The sequence below is a fragment of the Cryptotermes secundus genome, unplaced genomic scaffold (genome assembly GCF_002891405.2).
Source record: "Cryptotermes secundus unplaced genomic scaffold, Csec_1.0 scaffold1044, whole genome shotgun sequence".
In the NCBI taxonomy this organism is placed as follows: domain Eukaryota; kingdom Metazoa; phylum Arthropoda; class Insecta; order Blattodea; family Kalotermitidae; genus Cryptotermes; species Cryptotermes secundus.
In genome coordinates, this window is record NW_019738363.1 from 1,518,600 (window position 1) to 1,540,304 (window position 21,705).

The 21,705-nt window shown below is 41.8% G+C and overlaps 1 protein-coding gene across 4 annotated transcripts in view; it reads left to right on the forward strand.

Moving 5' to 3' along the window:
* The window catches only part of LOC111870974 (complexin), a 765,449-nt gene that overhangs the window by 447,741 nt on the left and 296,003 nt on the right, over window positions 1-21,705 (forward strand). For all 4 annotated transcript variants that reach the window (XM_023863668.2, XM_023863666.2, XM_023863670.2 and 1 more), the window contains exon 3: window positions 2,221-2,372. In XM_023863668.2, the coding sequence (XP_023719436.1) occupies window positions 2,318-2,372 (55 nt within the window). In that variant the 5' untranslated portion in view covers window positions 2,221-2,317. The remainder of the gene's footprint in view (window positions 1-2,220; window positions 2,373-21,705) is intronic.

The following is a 21,705-nucleotide window of genomic DNA, read 5'->3' on the forward strand; positions in this document are numbered from 1 at the left end:
AGTAGTAGTAGTAGTAGTAGTAGTAGTAGTAGTAGTAGTAGTAGTAGTAGTAGTTACATGTTTCATGTACGCCCATTGCTAGGCAATGGGTTGGTAAACACCCTCCCACAGAAGCAAGCGCTCGGAACAGTAGGACGTCTATTGCTAGGCAACGAAGCTGTAAACACGCATCTTTAACATAAGAAGACGGTGTTTTCCATGGGGTCAGTGCGGAGGAGGTTTCTTGAAGACAGTCTGCGCTACAAGCTCTCCTTCTCGGTAGGAGATAGCAAAGGGAAGTTCGTAGTTGCAGAAGAATTAGAAGTCGGCCTGTGACGACTTCATACTGATTTGAAGCGCTAGTTTCTGTGTTGAGATCCGCTCCCAGGAATAGTATGAGATTACATCTTATTATATTCTTTCCTCCTGTGGAAACTTCTGGTCTTCGAGTTATTGCTCTGTATATGAGAGAGCGCTTTGCTCAGTGTCTGCACTTCGAGTGTAACTTGTTCTTCTGCTCGCTTCACTTCAGGTCTTTGTGTTCTGTGTAGGGACTTTGACGTACTTGAAACCAGAACTGTATCTCTCTAAGATTGTGTAACCATATTTTCTTAATTATTGTAGCACCAAATTATAGATATGTGTATATCGTGCCGATCGCAGTGGCCGCGCATTCTAAGGCATGAACTGTCTTCGCCCTCTCAAACACTGCAATCTTGGGTTCCAATCCCACTTGAGGCATGGATGTATGTGTGCATTTTTCTGTGTTTGTGCTGCCCTGTGTGTGCAGGTAACAGTTTTGCGACTGGCTGATCCCCGTCAAAGGAATCATACCGACTGTGTGAAAGTTCAAGAAACTGAAAAAGGGGCCTAGGTCGAACAAAGGGCTGTAGAGCCATAGACAGATAGGTAGGTGGGTGGGTGGGTAGGTAGGTAGGCAGATGTCTTTCTGACTCGTTAATGGCAGCCGTGATTATACTAATTAAGTTGTTAATATAGTACAAATGATACAAATTGTCGTGTGTTGGTTTTTGTTTGTGTCTATGTGTTTGTTTCCTTTCTATATTTTGCTGTCACTTACTTTGTATCTAGTCTTTGGGATGTTGATTAAGCACATCAATTAATAATTAATTTACTTGAAATATTATGGGGAGAGGTTATTATTTAAATGCAGACTTCTGTGCACATAATATTTCTCGGACATTCATTCATTCATCAGTAATCTGTCAGATGACAGGTCCACACCAACGAGGGGTTCTCGGACATAACCTCTAATATTCGCACCGTCGCCTTATATTTAATCGCTGGCTTATACACAATATTTCTTGCAGAATATGTAGGCATATTTGTGGCTCATATCTGTGGTGAATTCCAAACGTGTTGCTCCTGTGATGCAGTGGTCATCACCGACAAACCGAAAAGTAAATACTGATTTCATACAGTCAAATTATATTCTTAAAAGAAACTGCATCAGAGTTACATATTTTCTTACAATGTATTGTCCTTGTGCTTAACTAATTAAGCACTAGGCCGTAAAAGCGTATGGGGGAGTGGATATATAGATCCTCATTTTTTGACCTCTGCGCTAACTGGAGTTGAGTGGTCAGCTTCACGCCCCCGGCCGCTTTACCTCAGGGGAAAGAGCCCCGGGTACACATTGGAGAGGAAATTGAGTGGACTCCATAGCCGGTTTTGGTGACGTGGACAGGAGAAAATTCTTGACCTTACCGGGACTCGAACACGAATCCCTCGGTCCAGCTCGTAGGCAGTAGCTATAGGCACTACGCTATCCCAGCTCACTCTTACAATCTATTATCATACATAATTTCATGACCCTATGGAAAATGGCGCTACTGTTTCCACCTCAGAAGTTTGTGCATCTTTAATACTTTTAATGCCAGTTGTGGGAAACTAAAACTGTTGCGAAGAGTGCTGTCTTCTGGGATACAGCGCGGTGTAGTCCCCGGGAGTCCCAGTGGGACGTACTGTCTGTATCATCAGAGTAGACGAGTTATCCAAGCATGAGACTAAGGAGAAACCAGCAGCAAACAGTTCACTCTGTGATAACTTCAAATGCAGCCGAAAGTGTTCAAGTTTTGAATATCTTTACTGACAATGTTCATACCAAATTCTATGAAGACACTTTAATTACCTCGAAATTTGGGAGGGAGGAAACAATCCTATTTTCTTTCATTAAGTCATGAAAGTAAATTAAAATGTTCCCCGTTTCTTTGTTCACAGACAGTCCCTTCTCTGTGACTTGATTCCGTTAGTTGGGAGAACTTAAAGCGTCCCCACCAGAGATCAGCACCAACAGCAGGTAGCTACATCATCCAACATGGCGGCCTTTGTGGCGAAGCAGATGGTCGGAAACAAGCTGAACGCCGTGAAAGGTAGGCCATGTCCCAACCTCAGTGACGTTATTTTAATGAATCAATGTCAGTGCTCTTCTGATATAAAGCATCTTAAAGAAATTAGGGATGGTTCCTTTACGCTATAATGACAATTACTGAAATGTATTTGGTTAGACTTTTATTCTGCATTGCATTATTTTCTTCCTGAACAAGACACACAGTTTTCTCGAATATGTTTCTTTTGGTTCGTTACGTAACGACGCCATCAGCTGCTCGGATAGAAGTGAACGTATTGAACGTATTGAACGCAGTGGAACGGGCAGAGATCAGAAGATTCTCGTCCTCTGGAATGTCCCGTGTAGTCTTGTAGAAAGTACCGATACTTTCGAGAAACGTCCTGCCTCTATTTTCATGTAGAGTACGAGTACATAGACTCTCACATACGAGAAGGGCCTGCTTCAATGCTTATTGATTTGTATTCATATTTCTGTTCCGTTCTTCATGTCCTGCAGTCCAAACTGATCTGCAGTCAGTCTCACCGATTACAGCATATACTCGGAAATTTGAAATTTACTAGAGTCCCTTGTGATGACGTAGTGGGACGTCCGCTTGTTGCAAATGTACTTGATGGACTCCAAGATACATGACTGTTGCTTTTGTATGTATTCAACAATCAAGGATAGTCGACAGAGAGTGTTCCTTCAGCTTACTTACTTACTTCTGGAGCTGAGCCCTTCTTGAGAAGAACCAAATTTACAGCTGCTCAAGAATTTCCCAGCATTTTATTTAACCGGAAGGTTCATTGCCGTGTTCACAAGAGCCCTCCACTGTTCCCTATCCTGATCCAGATCAATCCAATCCATACCATCCTATCCTATCTCTCTAAGATAGATTTTAATATTGCCCACCCACCTACGCCTTGGTCTTTCCAGGAATCTCTTTCCTTCTGGGTTCCTTCAGCTTTGAAGTAAATTAAATATCTAACTTTATATTATATGGTACAGCGGGCCTCGAGGTTACACGAAATCTTAAGCATGACATACGCAACTGATTGGCCGCAGAGATTAAAATTTACCTGATATATTCCGTATACAGAATAGTTCGAAATAGTATTCTTGGGCTCCATTGCGTTCTACATTCCCATTTAGAAAAATTAGAAAGATTATATTGAAGCATTCTAATTAAATTGAAACTATCAGGTTCTGGTGGGCCTATATTCTTTTAATATTAGGCCCCTTGAAACATGGAGCTCATCTGAATAATGTTTAAGAAATGAAGCGGTTGTATCACAGGAACTCCTCAGCATGTACCAATCCATTAATGGTGCTTGGCTTATAAGCGTTGTTTATTCAAAGTTTTGTTCGATAGAGTAGATTAGACATCGCATATATTCTGAAGATGGTGGCAACACGTTCCTCCGAAACATTAATACTTACCTACTACACATCTCGAGATGACAGCCGAGAATTTTACCAAAAATAATGAACCAAACCTGGAAATGCGTGAATCTTCTACGCTGGAACATTTTAATTAGTACACGTTGATCTGTTATGAGCTTCTTCTTGTGTTTTGTTTCTTTGTTTATTTCTTTAATTCGCGACACTTCCTACTACATGCTAGTCTAGTCCAGTAAATTGATACCGGTCCTCGCCAGTACAGTCATTCTTCATTCCGAGTCCCACGGGACACATGATCATATTTTTGTCTGACGGCGCCTCTCCAGGCTTATGTCGGGTTAGTACCTCAAATTATGCAGCAGCCACTGTCATCCAGTCACTCTTAGATATTGATCTGTGGTGCGACACGCTGAAAGACCTGTGAATCACAAATAAAATAAATATATTTACAGTAGATCAACATAAAACTAATAATAATAAAAATAATAATACTTCAGTTGTTTATTATCTCAGTCTATACATCTTCGATATTTGTGTGTAGTTTCGTTTTTACATCGCTGTGTATCATGCATAGATGCAGGAACACTTATTTGAAGGCAACCTGTGTTGATGGCACGTTATCGAGTTATTTGGTATTGCGTTATAAGTTGCTTTTACAATGGCAGAGTAGACTTGTTTGATTGTAGTCCTATGTACAGTTTGTTGCGTCGAGATAATCATTGGATGATGTATATGCTCGCTGATTGAATAGTTTGTTTTGGAAGAGGCGTGACTCGCGCGAGCCCGCTCTGCGTTTGTCACGCTGCACGCACAGGATGAGTTGGTGTGAAAAATTGGGATTCCCTGCAGCTACGTCATTCTGTGAATTATGGGTTTCATGGATCACACGGCGTATGTTCAGTAAACAATACGACGCTATATTTAAAATATTAACGTCCTGAAACGGTTTATCATTTTTATTTGTCATTAAATGGAGGAATGTGTACTGTTATATTTTATCTCCGTATTTGGATATTTGAGATTTGCAAAATTCATTGATCAATGTTTCGAAAGTTCATGATACAAATGAAAATAATTATCCCTATTACAGAATATCACTTTAGTTAAAGGTCTAAATTACATAAATGTATAAAACCCCACTTTGTAGGTGTGTTTCGAACGTTGCGTCCGTCTCTACCCATAAATCTACTCGAGAATTGGTATACCAATTTTCATTAACCACATATTACAATAATGATTAAGTCTAGGAGGATGAGATGGATAGGCAATGTAGCACGCATGGGAGAGAAGAGTAGTACATACAGAATTTTGTAGGAGTCACTGAAGGAAAGACACCTTTACAAATACCAAAAGGTAAATGGTAGGATAATATTAAAACACATCTTAGAGAAATAGGATGCAGTTCTTGACTGCATTTATTTGGCTAACAGTGGCGACCGGTGTTGTGATGTGAGCTTTGGTTATCCGTTAAATGCTGGAAATTTCGTGAGTGGCTGGGCAACTTCTCGCTTTTAGAGATTGCTTTGGCTCCGTGGAATGAGTGAGCTATGATACTGGGGGATGTTGCGCAAAAGTTATCGACCCCTTTCAGTATTCACTTAGCTCGGGTAATTTTAACGACCACTTTACGTGAGGGCCTTCCTGCATTTCTGCGCACTCTGCCAGACATTTAATGAAGCTAAGAACATTTTGAACAAAATTTGTATGTACATTTCTTCCGTAAGCCTTCGGATTCTCCAGGAAATTAACCAAATTGACTGAGAACTGCAGAACTGTCACGCAGTTCGTACATTTCCAGTCGTTAGTGGTTTTCAGAGACATGCGAAGATCGCCCAACTCTCTCTTATTGTCGGTAATAATAAAACGAAGCTTTCTCTCACCTGAATATATAGATCTACTTATCTATCAGGGCGCGCCATAGCTGAAGCGGTTAGTAACTGGCTTCCCAACGCGGCGGCCCGGGTTCGATCCCCGGGTCTGGTTGAGTGGGATTTGTAGTGGACAAAGTGGCGCTGGGACGGGTTTTCTCCGAGTACTTAGGTTTCCCCTGCCAATCTTCATTCCACCAAATTCTCCATTATCATAATCACCCGGGGCAGGCTACAATAGGCCAATCAGTGGCCGCCGTGCCGAGTGGACCCAGTTGGGCTCCACCCCCAACTAAGCGAAAAATTACCTGTCTCTCTGTCTATCTTTATTCCTGTTGCTCCCAGTCAGAGAATGTGACATCCTTGAAATGGTTCGTTTCACTTCAGTTACTTAAATCTTAGACAGTCGGTAGGACTCCTTGGATGTGGAACCAGCCCATCGCAAGGCCAGTACCTACACAGGACAGCACTAACAGAATAGATGCAGATAGACATCCATACCTTGAGTGGGATTCGAACACACGATCCCAGTGTTCAAGTGGGCGAAGACGTTGCATGCCTTAGACCGCGCGTCCACTGTGTTCGGTTTGTATAGGTCTAGATGTATGAAAATATACAGAGTGCTTCAAATTCACGAGGTTCCGAATGAAGAAAGGCCTCGTGTCACCATGGGTACGATTCTGAACGACTGCAGAGATGTGGGTAGGCCATGTTAAGATGATTTCAGTAAGGCACACGTTTCTTGTAAAAAGAAGTGGCAATATTTTTGTGCGATTGTACATACTCTGAGCCTTCACTGCTGTACAGCTTCTGCACATTCCACAACACAGTATACAGGACTGTCTTATCGACAGTGCGGCGTGCCTCCATCTTGTGGTCATAAGCAGGATCTTTCATACATCCCACACACAAGGAAGTCAAGATTGTTGAGGTCGGGTGGTGACGGTGGTCACTTCTGCAGATCCCCACAGCAAATTCAGGAGTTATGGAAATGCTGATCCGAGTGTTGTGTCGTGTGTTGAAATGGTGTGTGAGGGCGTTATGTCATGTTGGTAGTACCTCCATGCCCACGTTGTTACATTAAACGCGATTATCATATTCAAACCAACCTCAGCTTTTTCCCTTTATTTTTTTATTGCTAGTGGGGTGGGACTAAGTCCCTTGCACTGCGGCCACTTCTGGCCTATTGTACCAGACGCAGGTGATAGGCGAGGATGATTGTGGAGCAGTTGGTGGAATGAAGATTGGCAGGGGAAACCGAAGTACTCGGAGAACACCTGCCCCAGCACCACTTTGTCCACCACAAATCCCACTTGACCAGACTCGGGATCGAACCCTGGCCACCGCGGTGGGAAGCCAGCGACTAACAGCTTGAGTTATGGCGCAGCCTTCCCTTTAGTTACTACCGTAAGCACTGAATAAAACCTCTCATATCTCTGATTGCCACCTGTTTTCACTCTGGTATCTTTCTCGGCTTATTCTTCGACCCTTAAGTTGGAGGCAATATGTTCTACCGAAACGTCGGTTGTCTTTCGACGGACTGCACGGAGTTATATCCCAGAAAATAGTACCCTTAATAACCACCGCTGTGATAACCTCGAACTCTACATACATATGTTAGTACAAGGCTTTCCACTCAGAATTTTGTCAGGAATAACCTTCCGAAATTAAACTATCTGAACGCCCTACTGCACCGGTTACTTTATTAGAATTTAAAATATGTTTGTTTCAAGATGGTTAAGCAAAAAGAGCGAAAGCGAAAAAATGTTTACGCTGTGCTTTAGATTTTTAACTTTTTGTCAAAACAAGCGTTAATGCTGGGCTTTTTTTTTTTTTTTTTTTAAANACAGCCTATTTATTTTTGCTGCTCAGTTTCATATTGCAGAGTTATCATCCTTTGGTTTTACAGAATATTCACGGCAACTTACACATGATTTAAATTTATGAAACAGAAACTGTTTGAACTGACCAATACAGTAATATCTGGGTGGGGGGATATGTTACTCATAGCTCATGTCTGATGCTGCTGAAGAGGAAATAGCCTTCTGATCTTGTAGAAGTGGAGCTTGCCCCCTCTTGTCACGTGTATTGCGTACTTCTGTTAGTATACTTCTGTTGGTGTACTTCTGTTAGTGTACTCTTGTTAGTATACTTCTGTTAGTGTACTCCTGTTAGTATACTTCTTTTAGTGAACTTGTGTTAGTATACTTCTGTTAGTGTATTTGTGTTAACATACTTCTGTTAGTATGCTCTTGTTATTATACTTATGTTGGTGTACTCCTGCTAGTATACTTCTTTTAGTCAACTTGTGTTAGTATACTTCTGTTAGTGTACTTGTGTTAGTATACTTCTGTTAGTGTACTTCTAAATAATTCCGCCGCTCAGTAGAATTAGCTATATATTTTTCGAGGAGGGGATGATTGAAATTGATTTTATTAATCCTCATGAGGTTACGATTTCAATTTCATTCTATAAATCTGCGTAGGATTTTGAATTAATCTCCATTCAGTTTAACAATATAAAGGTATAAAGTCGTTTCAGTTTCTGTAATTGTACCTAACCCAGTCCGCACTGTGTGTACAGTCCAGAGAGAAATTAGTAGTAATTATAAAATATTTACGTTATACGACTTGTTGTTACATCTGTATTAACTGAAATGAATACTGTGATATCCACTGAGTGTACAGCGGGAAGTTTCATTATTATGTAAGCTTTCTTACTCTTAACTTCCCGTGTGTTCTCTCGTATTCCTTTACAGTTCTGCCTGTTATCGAATGATGCGTCGACGTCAGTGTTTAACGCCAAATCCCACGTATACGTGTACACCCAGAAATGTCAGTCGCAAGTGGTCTCCTCCTATAGTATACTTCAATTCATATATCCACAACAAAAGTGTATCAGTATTCACAGATTATACACGATACACTAAGACTGCTCATTCATTACGTAATAAGTACCGTACATTCATGCATCGTAACGCTCAACAAATTGTTGCTATAAAAGGTAAAGATTTCTCTGTGCTTAACTAATTACGCACTACGCAATTGAGACGTTTGGGGGAGTGGAATTTTTCCCTTTGTCGCTACAGCCCCAATTTGGGCCTTAGCCTACCTCCATGAAACTCTCCGTTTCACTTTGGTTTACTAGTTCTTAGACATTCGATAGGACTCCTTGGGCTGGTGATCAGCTCGTCGCAAGGCCTCTGCCTGTACACACACAAACACTTAACATCCATGCGCTGGTGGGATTCGAACCCACGATCCCGGCTTCCGAGCGAGAGAGAGAGTGCATGTCTTAGACTACGTGACCGGCATAGGTGGATGTTAGTGCCGCGTTTTATTACCTCGGCACTAGTTGGAGGTAAGTGGTCAGCTTCAAGCCCCGGCCGATTTGCCGCTGAGGAAAGATACCGGTGTCCATTACATTGGTTTGGCCCCAGAGACGGTCTGGACGGCGTGGAGAAGAGAATATTGTTGACCCTACCGGGATCCAAACCCCACCCCTCTTGTCTTCCAGCCCGTAACCAGTCACTATGCCGACTGCGCTTTCCCGGCTCCTATGGTATTGCAAAATTACAGACTGATAATAGTTTAACGCTTATAAACTTCACATACATAGGATATCCTTCCGCGAAGTAGACCTATGGGATATAAAATGTGGGTTAGGCTGGACAGTTTACATTTCATTCTGGAATGTCAGATGGACGTCTCCAATTATTTTGCTGCCGGGGCTATCGAATGAATAGTATTCCCGCCTCTCAGGGGGTCACCGCTTGTAGAACAGAGGTTTCTATATTGCGAAACACAAGGCATGTCCTGTGGCGGTGCGTGGGAGCATTCGGAGTCTCCTTCATTCAGGTGCTGTGTGCAGTTGTGTTCAGTAAGGAGCAGAGAGACACCACAAATCAAATGTAAAGTTTCTTGACCAGCTAAGCAAGTTTCAGCTTTTCGAAAGCACCCCTATAACATGGAGTCTGATTAGTTGTAGGGGTCTTCGTTAGTTACTCCTCACTGCGCCCAAGTTCTGTACCCTTAATTATCTGTTAAATTGCACCTTAAAACTGCTTAGCTTTACATCATGACTGTTTCAATTAGTGTCTCTAATTGTCATGGCCACAACTTGTGACGCTGGCCTAACAAGACTTCAGCCGTGTCTATGAACGAGCGCTCTCTACTTTGAGTCACCAATACTGCCACGCTGATGCATGCGACAGGTTGCTTCCTCTGGCTTGGAGTTGAGGTTACGTAAAAATTTCTGCTTAAATGCAGTCTAAATTCATTTTGCCTTACGTGATAAATACATGAGCGTATTTCTCTTGAAGACGACACGAATACGAGGTATAAATTGGGAGAGATGGAGAAATCATTAGGGGAGCCGTGAGATACTATATAATTTAAGGGCATGAAAACATTTTACTACTTTTCAGGTTCCTAGGCATTGCCCACTTCTCCTTCTAGTACAGGTAAATTTAAAAGAGGATAAAGCTCTCGGTTTTGAAGACACGCTAATGTTTAAGAAGAGGATTTTCTAATGAGCAGAGGAAAGAAGTTGATGAGAAGCTTGTAACCGTTCCCCTTCCTTCCTTTAAATCGTGTGCCGGCTCCGGTAGATCACTTATCTCCTCTCAAGTTCGTGTCACGGCAATGACTGAGGCAACCGGTAGCTGCATCTTGGAACCCAGCCCATCGCTCCAAATCAACAGCACAACAACTTCCACTGTCCGTAAACTGAGTATTTATTCAAAACAAAATATAAATTCCTTCGCAAGCAACGAGTAATATGGCCCTTTAATATTTTAAAAGGATTTTAAAGGACTGGTAATTTTAATTAACACAAGGAGTGCAGCCCAATGACGTCTGACTCCGATTAATTCAAACGCTAAGTCACCCATGGCTAGTGTCCTGCGGGAACTTCTTCTCATTCCCAATAAGAATCTGAATTGACGACAACCCTTCCAGACAATAATTCATGTCCAGTTGGCTGATTTTAACTAGCCAAAGTCAGTATCCAGTCAGCATAAGCCAATCGTGTAACCGCTTTGAGAACAAAACAGTTCCCAGAGATAGAACTCGGACCCTCACACCTGCAAGCAGTTGCGTTCCTTAGTTTAGGGTTCAGCTACACCCTTCCGAAAACACTTTATGGCAGCTACGCATGTCAAGGAACAAAATTCGCATCTTCGGCAAACTACAGACTTGCCTCCCGTGGTGACCTTGTCCCTTCCGGCCATTCCAACTGAATGTAAAGAAAAGCAAGGCAGTTTTTTTTTCTGTCCACATACGAAAGACAAGGCATAACTCGTTAATACATCGGTCTCGCCAATAAACCAGTCACCCTTCCGAAATGGCTAAAGAGGACCATAGCTTCCACAAAGAATTGTAACAGGTTTGGATTGTCACAAGCTTTGGTGTTTGCGGTCGGAATTTTTATGTTAAATTTGAGATGGTCGAATTCGAGTGAAAACTTTATTTATCATGGGGAGGGCTACGTATACAAAATTTTAACTGAATTTGCTTTGTTTTCTGCCCCTGAGCTCATAGAGGATACTCAGAGACACTCAGAAGCTTAGTTTATGTGCACTTTTCGTCAGTATGTGCAGCAGACGAAGCTTCTAAAACACTCTCAAAATGTTCCGGGAGAGTTTCCGGATGACATGCGCATCCTCCTTCCGAGTATTCTTCAGACATGAGTAAACTTTAAATTCTTCTTTGCAGTGCTGTTCCCTGTGTAACGTTACAGCTACTGCATGTTGTGATATTGAAAACAAAGCGAGGTGAAGCCCTGGTATTTCTTGCAGTTCTTAACAAACCTCGTGACCAATAGGACTTACTTCATATGCGTGTCTGTGTTGCACTCACACGAGCCCTCAAATAGGGTCAGCCCAAACACAGAATTGTACGGCGTTCGTTACTTCAGCTGCGTGTAATCCCAGAACAGATCAGCGGGTTCAATAAACAAACCAAACCGAAGCCATTTGCATGTGGGCGATAAGTTCTCCACTGAGCTGGGTATCCACTGAACGCTGCTTAACCCCTTTAAAGCACTGGCGTTGCTATGCACACAAGCAGATTCGGCAGGAAAGAAATCTGCATGTCGCCTGCAAAGTATGTTCTCAGGATAAGCCGCACGTGTTTCCTAAGTATCAGTTCAATCATTTCTCACAACTCGACGACCTTCCATATTAGAGTATGTTGTGACCCTTTGGGAGTTGCGGCACACAGTTTGCAACCCCATGATTTGAAGTTATACAGGTTTAAGGTTCCTGCGCCCCCCCCCCTTCTCATTTATTGTCAGTAAGTGCGAATGATGAAAGTTACTGGACTGACTCATTTACCTCTTACCTAGAAAATATATCCTACACTGTAGAAGAGAATTCTTACTGTCTCGCCCTAGACTCTTTATTATGTTTTCTAATTTTCCTAGGTTTGATGAGTCTTTGAAAAAAAAAGTTTCTGTAATTGGTGGCACACCATTTTTGCAATTTTAATTAAAATCCTTGGGATTCCAGTTGAAATGGCATAAAAATGAATATGAAACACGCGAAAAGACACAAAAAACGTTTATCTTTTCACGTGTGAAAACGTGTTAAGATGTTTTAAGCCTAGTCCCTTTTCCGTGGCAGAAAATCGTATCTGTTCAGCGACTCGAAACAGAGATCTTCAGGAGGTAATAATCCCTCGGTTGGAGAGGGCATTGTCACGAAGCTACGAAACTTGAAGCCCCTGTCCCGAGCCCTCAAATACATCCCACACGCCTACACCCTTATTTCTTTAAGGTACATTTCAATATTACACCCCATGTGCGCTTGTTCTTCCAAATACTCCCTTTTCTTCAGATGTGTACACGTTTCATAGCTTCTCCATATACAAAGTGTCCCAGGAGGAAAGGTTAACTGGGAGGGCATACTAAGCAAAAAGAAAATTTACGTACATGTGGCCAGTTCCGAACGGTTTCCGACCCAATGTTGTTGATAAGAGAGAGACATTACATACTGTTTCTGATACCGGTATTTATTGTTCTCGTGACAAATTTGCTACAGTTTACCTAGTGTAATACATTATCGAAAATTCCACCGTCAACATCAGTGCACTTTGCAACTCGTGTGAGGACATGGCGTGTTGCTCGTCTGTACAATGTACAATGTACTGTTCGGAATAGGGCGCATGTACATATACAGTTTTTGCAGAGAATGACCGATACTATGACCAGAATATTGACCTCTTCTCCCATTTAACCCCCTCGGTATCATTACATTAATAATATCTGATGAGAGAACCTCTGCATTATGTTATCTTGCCTCATCCTTGAGCTGTCTCATATCAAATCCTAAAGCTACCTGCATCACACAGTTGTCACACGTCGCCTTACACTCCTCCTTTAGAGCGACTGACTTCACTTCAATAACTGTCCTGCTTATAACATCTCGAGACGGATCGCACAGAAAACACTGTTCCTCTGTTGCTGTGGAAATACGCTTTTTTTACGGAGTTGTTACTTAGTAACGGTTGTTGTATATTTGTTTATCTCGCGTCCGTTATTCAGCAGCGCCTCTACGTACCATAATATATTGAAGGGAAATCAAGAAAAGCTGTAACTAAGAATTAATTTCTTAGAGAAGAATTTGTTAGCAAGAGTTGGAACAGATGCGATGACGAGGCAGTAGCTGCAGCAAGATGGCGGGCACAACAAAGTTACCGGTGGAGGGGCATTGCAGTTAGCACTTAAATGGGTGAGACTCGCAGCACAACCTAGAACACGATGATTTTGCAAACACTGGAAGAGATGATGAAAGCGCTGATAAGGAATCGAAAAGGAAGGGTTGTGGGGAGGATGGAATAGAGACATTTCGTACATTGATCCATAATAATAATAATAATAATAATAATAATAATAATAATAATAATAACTCCGTGGTTTTAGTCCACAAGCTAACTATACCGACCGAGCGACCGACGCTTGTGGGCGAAGTTAGTGCTAACTTTAGCGGATAGACGGTGTCACATGGTCAGCGCAACGAATCCCCACGGCCGTCAATTTTGGTTTTCTAGACCGGAGCCGCTATTTCCTTGAAGTAGCTCTCAGTTATCCTCACGAGGCTGAGTTGGCCCCGTTCGAGACCCGCTACAACCCAGAAAATCTTCTAGCGCCGGGAATCGAACCCGGACCTCTGGATCTATAGCCAGAAACTCTGACCACTAGACCACAGAGGCGGTCGTCTCATGAAAAAAGAAAATGCTACAAGAAAATAGGAAGAAAAAGGAGAAAATTATGGCTACTGAATTTCGGCACTTTAAATAACGAAATCGTGTACGTGGCACGCAACAGTGCATGTACATCCCCCCACCCTTTCCTGAACACTTCCCATTAATATGACGCTAATCCGTTCCTTTTTTCCATTCCTATTAAACGCGGTTATGGAGAGAAGGCGAAGGCGGGCCAAGCGGTATATAAATTTGCTAGCATTTTTGGGGGGGCCTGTATGAATTCGGTATTTAATTTTTTTGTTCAAATTCTCGTAATGCTTTCAAGCGTTACCCTCGCAATCCTCTCCACAACTTTCTCTTAATATTCTAAGTCATTGCGAAAGACAATACTCGGGACCCCCTCCCACCTCACGTAGAGCTACGCTCGAATTGCTGCTCCACTTGCTTTCTACTGAGCTGCTTTTATATCGCCTTTATATCTTTCTGTATTTTAATTTTCCTGTTTTATATGCTTCTTTATCTTGTTCTCTCACGGTATAATGCTGTGTATGCTTCTATACACAGAACGTCCGGTTTAAACACCGTACCGTGGGGTTATCGTTTTATAACCAGTAGAGCTTGCGTGAGATAAAGGCCCATTCATTTTCATAAAATATCGCACCTTAATATTCAGATGAAACCTTTGCAGTTTTGTCATCCCACAGCGCGGAAAAATACGTGTAATTCGTATGCGATAAGTTGCAGTTCAACGAAAAAATATGTTTCCATGGTCTTAGGCATATTTGAATTACACGGTGTTTCAGTGTCAAGTTCTGCTTCCATTGTCAGGTATAAAAGGGAATATGATACCATTCATTCACGTTAGGCAGAACTATTCTCGGTTGCTGGACCCAGTACTAGCTCCGACTAACGGGCCTAAACTTTTGTACTGACGACGGAAGCAGATCCAGCTACAGAAACGGACACTTTCAGTATACCTAAGGAGACTGACAGTGTCGATAGTATAATTTTATAATGAGAGGCCACTGTTAGAAGCGTTTAGAGGTTCTAAGTAGATGTTTATGTTATAAAGAACTGTGCATCTATTTCATTATTTGTTCTTTATGCATTTCCCTCATCTCTCCTGTTCCCCCCCTCCAAAGCTTGGATACTGCCAGAAAGCTTTTTTTCACTTCTTCTTCTTCTTCTTCTTCTTCTTCTTATTATTATTATTATTATTATTATTATTATTATTATTGGCCTAGCGTACTGAGGTTTTTGCCGTTGCTACAGATTAGAAAAACAAAACAAAAGAACATAGTTTTTTTAGATATTTAATTATTAGTTCTCCGAAAATAAGGCACAGTTTTTAAAAACTCGCATATCGCCAAAGACTTGCATTGCAATGGATTCGTTAGTTCGTCGCGTTTCTGTTACTTGGTGTTAGGATCGTATGGTAAATATTGCAACTTTTCAATGTATTGCACTCCCTAAACGTACGCCCTTGCAAAGCTGGGTAGATTAGACGGTTACTCATAATTAGAAACTCAGTCAGTAAATTTAAATAGCTATGGATTAAGTTATCATGGTCTGATTCCTGGCAGTTGTTATTATTCCCCTCGGCGCTGCTTCTAGCCTGCGCTTATACCCATCAGACGCCTGTTTCGTTCCTTGAATGAAATGACCGTACAATGGAACCGATCGTTCAGATTTGACTAGTTCTCAGTAAGTGTGCGTTTACTTAAATACCGAGAGAACTTGGTAATAAATACAATATTTAATCCTGAATAAAGTGAATACGGTCTTGACGACTGGATTTCGATTCCGGGTAGGTATAGAATTATACTTCACGACCCGTCCGAACCTCATTTGGAGGCCATCCAGCCTCAAAGTTCGGCCTCCGGCTACAAAGCGCAAAGCTGACAACATGTTTTCCTCTATTGCCCAAGTTACGAATGTATCTGCCTATAAGCTGCACCTGCTTGGAGTGTATGCACCGTAGTCATATTTTGAAAGTCAAAAGAATGTTGAAATTTGTCGCTGTGGTTAATTAAGAACCACACTACATGACCCTGGGGTCTACTCAGCCTCTAAGAGAAATGAGTACCAGTAATATTCCGGGGGGTAAAGGGCCAACCTGAATGCCAACTGTGAGATAGTTGCCTAGAAAATGTGGGAACCTCAACCTCTCACAACCCTATGGGCCTCCACGGCCTGTTACAGGGATACCTTTACTTTACTTTACTTTACCACAGATGGATATTCATGGAGGCGTTTTTATGCTGCAGAAGTAAAATTTGGTTAATGTTTGTAAAATGTACCCCTTTTTTCTGAATTCTGTCTCTATATAGAAGAGAGTATATAAACTTCTAAAATTTCCGCTCACGGTCTCCTCTATCTGATGAAAATTAAATATATCCCCCCCCCCCGAATGTTTTAAACGAAAGTTAGGGGTTGCGTTAACCAAAAGCACACCAAGTACTGTCCAGTAATTAATGGATGAAGTTGGAGATGCAGAATAAATCCCTCAGTGACCGTCTGGGATAGATTCTCTTCTTTCAGTCATCATCATCATGATCATGCTTTCAGATAGTAAATGTTGCTGTAGCTAGTCCTTTAGGACTGACAAGTTTCAGCTGATGAAAGCAGTTTTAACTTTCTTCGCGATTATTATCAAACTGTGCTGTGACTACTGATACAAAAGAGTTCAGTGGCGGCTCCGCTGCCGATTCAAGTTTCTTACATCCAATAGCCCGACTGCGGCGTCCATATCGTCTGTAATTCTGCTATTTTACATTGTGACTAACCCTTATAGAAATTTTATGTGCGTAAGATTTATGGTATTTTTACACAGTTTCGGGTTACCATAGCAACGCACTGTCGAGCGTTAACACATTGCGTGAATCTGAGTTAAGTGGTAGGTCACGAAGGAACAAAGGAGTCTTTTATTTCACTGTATCATGTCTATTCTGTGAGTAATGGCAATATTTGACGTGAATATGTGAAATGCAGTATACTATATAAAGGAAGCAGTTTACGATTAAGTATTTTTACGTCTTATTTGTGGGAGATGGAGTTAAACGTCGGCCTCGACGCCTCATTCGGTAGCACATAGAAATGAGAAAGAAGTTAGCAGTGCGAAAGCTTTATATAACAAATGGCGAGGCTCCCCTTTGATTCTTCTCGGATGTCACACTAGTTACCTCTCCGTTCTCCTGGTAGTATAACCTAAAGGCTCAGCATCGATGTTGCTAATTCCCAGCATTGGACAGGATTCTTTTCCAGTTCGCTTACCTTCCATATTTCATAATTTACTTTTCTAGACCTTAATATTATCCTTCCGTCTTCTCCGTGTTTCAGTCGCCCTTATCCGAACGGATTTTCTTATATATCTCGTCAAATGCTGGGTTTTACGGTGAACAGTTATTAGTCCATGCAAACTCGCAAGGTGAGTAATACCCCTTGTCGTCTGCCCGTGACTGATTTCATAGATATCACCCCTATTTGAACGTTGCCTCCCCACCCTCAACCAGAGGATGCGCAAATCTGTGATCTGTGATCATATTGCAAATCTCTTTGTGTTCTCCATTTTAGCTTCACGTCCAACCCATCCTATTCCCGTAGATTTATTTGGCTTGTACTCATTAACTTTAGCTATTAAGTGACAATTATGCCTGTATCAAATTCATTTCTTTAAATGCCCGAAATAGACGTCTCCAATCCCTTAACATCCCAGATGTAGGCACAAGCTCATAATCCTAACACTGGACAACATATCTTGTTTCATTCTGTTTTCTTCAATCGCAGCTACTTCTTGATATGTAGTCATGAAATAACTAAGCAGTTTACTATAATATGCAGCAAGTAATCTCGATTTAATACGTCACGTAGCGCGGTTCGTTGTAATGGATGTGCTTTACGTGACTCAGGACAGCGTCCCACAGGCGTCTGCCCGTATTCTGTGCATTATCTGAAGTTGGGAACGGATTACAGCTGGATCAGCATTGCTGACATTGATATCGAATCCAAATGTTGTGACGTGGATAATGTTTTGTGCTCGGTTGTGTAACATCATGTCTTGCTCTTTTTTGCCTTCTGTGGAAAGTAAAGAATCGGTTCAAAGTCACACACAAGTCATACCATACTTACCGCTGAGAGAGCTGAAGATTTCACATGATTTGCCTCGTTGGTTATTCAAAAAGTTATCATCGCCCCAAATAAAAACTCGAGGAATTCTGGCTGGAGATTTGGTTCGACATGAGTCCAGTATTCGAGTTATGTAGTAAGACTGTTCGCGCTATCTATCGTGAGGATTCTCAACACGTGAAGAGCGTTCTAATTTCACACACAACTGGGTCATCTGGAGAATGTGCTGCACTCTATGATAAAATTTGCCCCCCCCCTTCTCTATAAAGCAGAGAAGCTTTTGAAACGTAGTGAAAAGGAGAGAGAGAACGTTCATAAACTTAAGAGCGGTGTACATTATAAAGCAATTAAACTCTGTACAGTTGCGTGAAACATCTGATTCGCTAGCAACATATTTGTTCTCTGACTGCGAACACTGCCGTCTTATGGATCGTGGCGCTGTGTGTCTTAAATGCAGAAGACAGAGGCAGGAGGTTCATTCGAAACGTTAGGTAGGCCGCACACCGGCATGCGTCAAAACATGTAACAGTCAAGACACGATGTCTGCGACATGACGCAAAGAAAGGAGCACAGTTGAAACGAATGATATAATGAAAACAGCCGCACACCGGTCTGAGTCATGATGCTGACGTCAGCTCCATGCTGACGAATCACGAACGAAGCAAGACTGCGTCTTTTGTCCAACTTCTTGATGCTTGTCTTGACGCAGTTGGTGTGCGGCCGCCCGTAGACTACCCGCCGTCATATCCCAACAGTTGAAAACGTACCCATAGCACAGCAATGGATCGTTTATTGACTTTATTTAATTGTTTTGAAAATCGTAACACGGATATACTTTTATCCGTATAAAATGCAAGTTTCGCTTTCCTCTACGATGTTTTCCGGAAACGTTTATCGCCCCAATAAATATTCAACGAGATACGCTCTGCGCAAGCGCAAGAACTTAAGTAACGCAAGTGAAGTGGTCCATCTTGTCATCCGGTATTAACCAGAATTGGAGTGAATCAACAAGATTCAGTAATCTTTCTCAGTATAAAATATAATGAAAATTTGTATAACGGTTCCCGAGTTGTTACAGACGGAGAGACATGACGAGCTAATAGGCGCAATTTTGACAGGAGTTTGGAGAAAACTGCACAATAAGTAGCTTCATAACATGTACTCTTTTACAAGTATAATTAGAACGATGAAGTCAAGGATGATAAGATGGGCAGGGCATGTAGCACGGATGGGAGAGACGAGGAATGCGTATGGGATATTGGTGGGAAAGCCAGAAGGAAAGAGACCACTGGGAAGACCAAGACGTAGGTGGGTCCACAATATTGAAATGGATCTTAGAGAGATAGGATGGGATGATATTGATTAGATTGATCTGGCTCAGGACAGGGACCGGTGGTGGGCTCTTGTGAACACGGTAATGGACCTTCGGGTTCCATAAAATGCTGGGAAATTCTTGAGTAGCTGCACAATTGGCGGCTCCTCCAGAAAGGCTCAGCTCCATGAGTAAGTAAGCAAGTAAGTTTCAATTTGAGCGCCCCAAAACGAAAGAATGTGACAAGCTCATTTTCTATTATTTTCATCCATGTTATCGCGTGGCGATAAGGAATTCAAGCAGCATAACGTCATCCCATATCATTTTATACACACGGGCCTGAACAAAACGAAATAGCTAAAACCACAGAATTGAAGCTACGAACGAGTGTGAATGTTTTAATTTTCATTCGACTGCAAATATTCTTTTCATTTGATTGGTCGTCATACGGAGTACTTTGGGTCAGACGGTAGCGCTTCTAACTTGTTTTATTTGGGAGATTCTCAGTTCAAACCTCGGCTGAAACACCGAATAACTTGACTAGGTTTCTCTTGTTTCTCCGCAGTTTCTTCAGTCAAATACCGGGGGAGCAACTTAAATTACGCCACGACCACTTCCTTACACATCCTTTCGAAAAAGTTATTTACCGTGATCAAACTATTCAACGCTGTATATATTGTCATGTAATATAAGTAACTATAGACAGGGTTTTGGATAATTGGATTTATTGACCACTTACAGCTAAATACAAGGAATTATAACACTATCGCTGTTTCCGCACCTTTTGCAGCCCTACGATGAATTCACTTATTGGTGCCTTATAACGGCTACTAACAATGCCTATTCCTGAAGTCCTCTCTGATCGGCGGCTCCCATCCAATTGAACCATCCTTGCGTCAGTTATCCTTATAACCCCTTTGCACGGAACCAGTAGAAAGCACCGTTTCAAACAATGCCTCTATTGTTGCATGCGTATCCGTTGCCGCTGGACGTGTTACTGAGCCGTTGCCTAGAAACGGCTTAGGTTTGTTTGCTTATCTTGTTTTCGTTGAATAGTAACCGCTCTACGCGCTACAGTATATAAAGCAGTAAACTGATGTGTAATCATTGAGCAATTTGCCACTCAGCATTTTAGAATAAATACGAGTATACATATATATGTCACAGATTTGTTATTTCTGGAGTGTGGCAAAGATGATAACAAAAATGGCGCCTCTTTTATATGCGTTATCATGTCAAGTTAGAGATGTGGGTAGTGGCTTGCACATTTGTAGCGCACGGGTTCTCATATTGCATACAGAACCTAGCATATGATTTGTTGCGGTAGACGTCTTAATGAGATTGTATCTAATCAGAGATTTGAACTGGAGACCTCTCATGCAACAAATCCGTGCTGAATGTATTTTTAAAACACAAGAGAAAGAGAGAGCGAACCAGAAACAGCACAACAATTCACCGCAGGAAGGCAGTTCTTGTTTTGCTGGGGAATTTGCATCCGTGCGGCTGATTTTCTCTATGAAAAATTGCTAGCCGAGCATAATGACGCAACAGAAAACAGCTGCATGGTTACGCAAATGTATGGAGGCGACAGTTGAAGAACGGCATACGTGCCACTGTCTGGTTACTCGTAATTCAGCGAGGTACTGTTGCGTTCCCTGTAATCGCAGTTAGTACATAACAACATGAAATCTTGCCGCAGCGTTGACTACACGGTTAGTTATATTTTAGGTCTGTCAGTGGCGCCACAGTCATTTGCTAAAATATGAGTGTCTGCATTTCAGAAAGTTTCTTCCTCCTTGTAATATGTCGGTGTATAAAACTTTAAGCTTGGCTGTAAGGACGTGCTTAAATTTTATATCCTGTCTTAGACGAGGCAGTTAAACGTTGCTGGGTTCACTCCAGAGTCAGTACGGTTCGGATTTCTGGACAGCAAACGCAAGATGTTCCATTCCTTTGTTTTCCTCCAGAAAACATTAAGTGATGTTCAAACCGAATTTTAAGAAAATGGGTCCATTATTATGTATAATGTAGATACTTTTACCCATTTAAAGCGTAGGGTGCCATGTATAACCTGCTTTGCCGGTAACAGAGTGGATTTATAATTTCATATGAATTTCAGAATAAAGTGGAGGAACATAGACTGAAGGAGGATGTTTGAAAACATGGTGAGGAGAATATTTGGACCGAAGAGGGATGAAGTGACAGGAGGTTGGAGAAAACTGCATAATGAGGAGCTTCATAGATTGTACTCTTGTCCAAGTATAATTAGAATGATCAATTCAAGGAGGATAAGGTGGGCAGAGTATGTAGCACGAATGGGGGAGAAGAGAAATTCATATAGGATATTGTTGGGAAAGCCAGAAGGAAAGAGACCTCTGGGAAGACCAAGGCGTAGGTTGGTGTACAATATTAAAATGAATCTTAAAGAGATATGAAGGGATGAATTGGATTGAGCTGGCTCAGGAT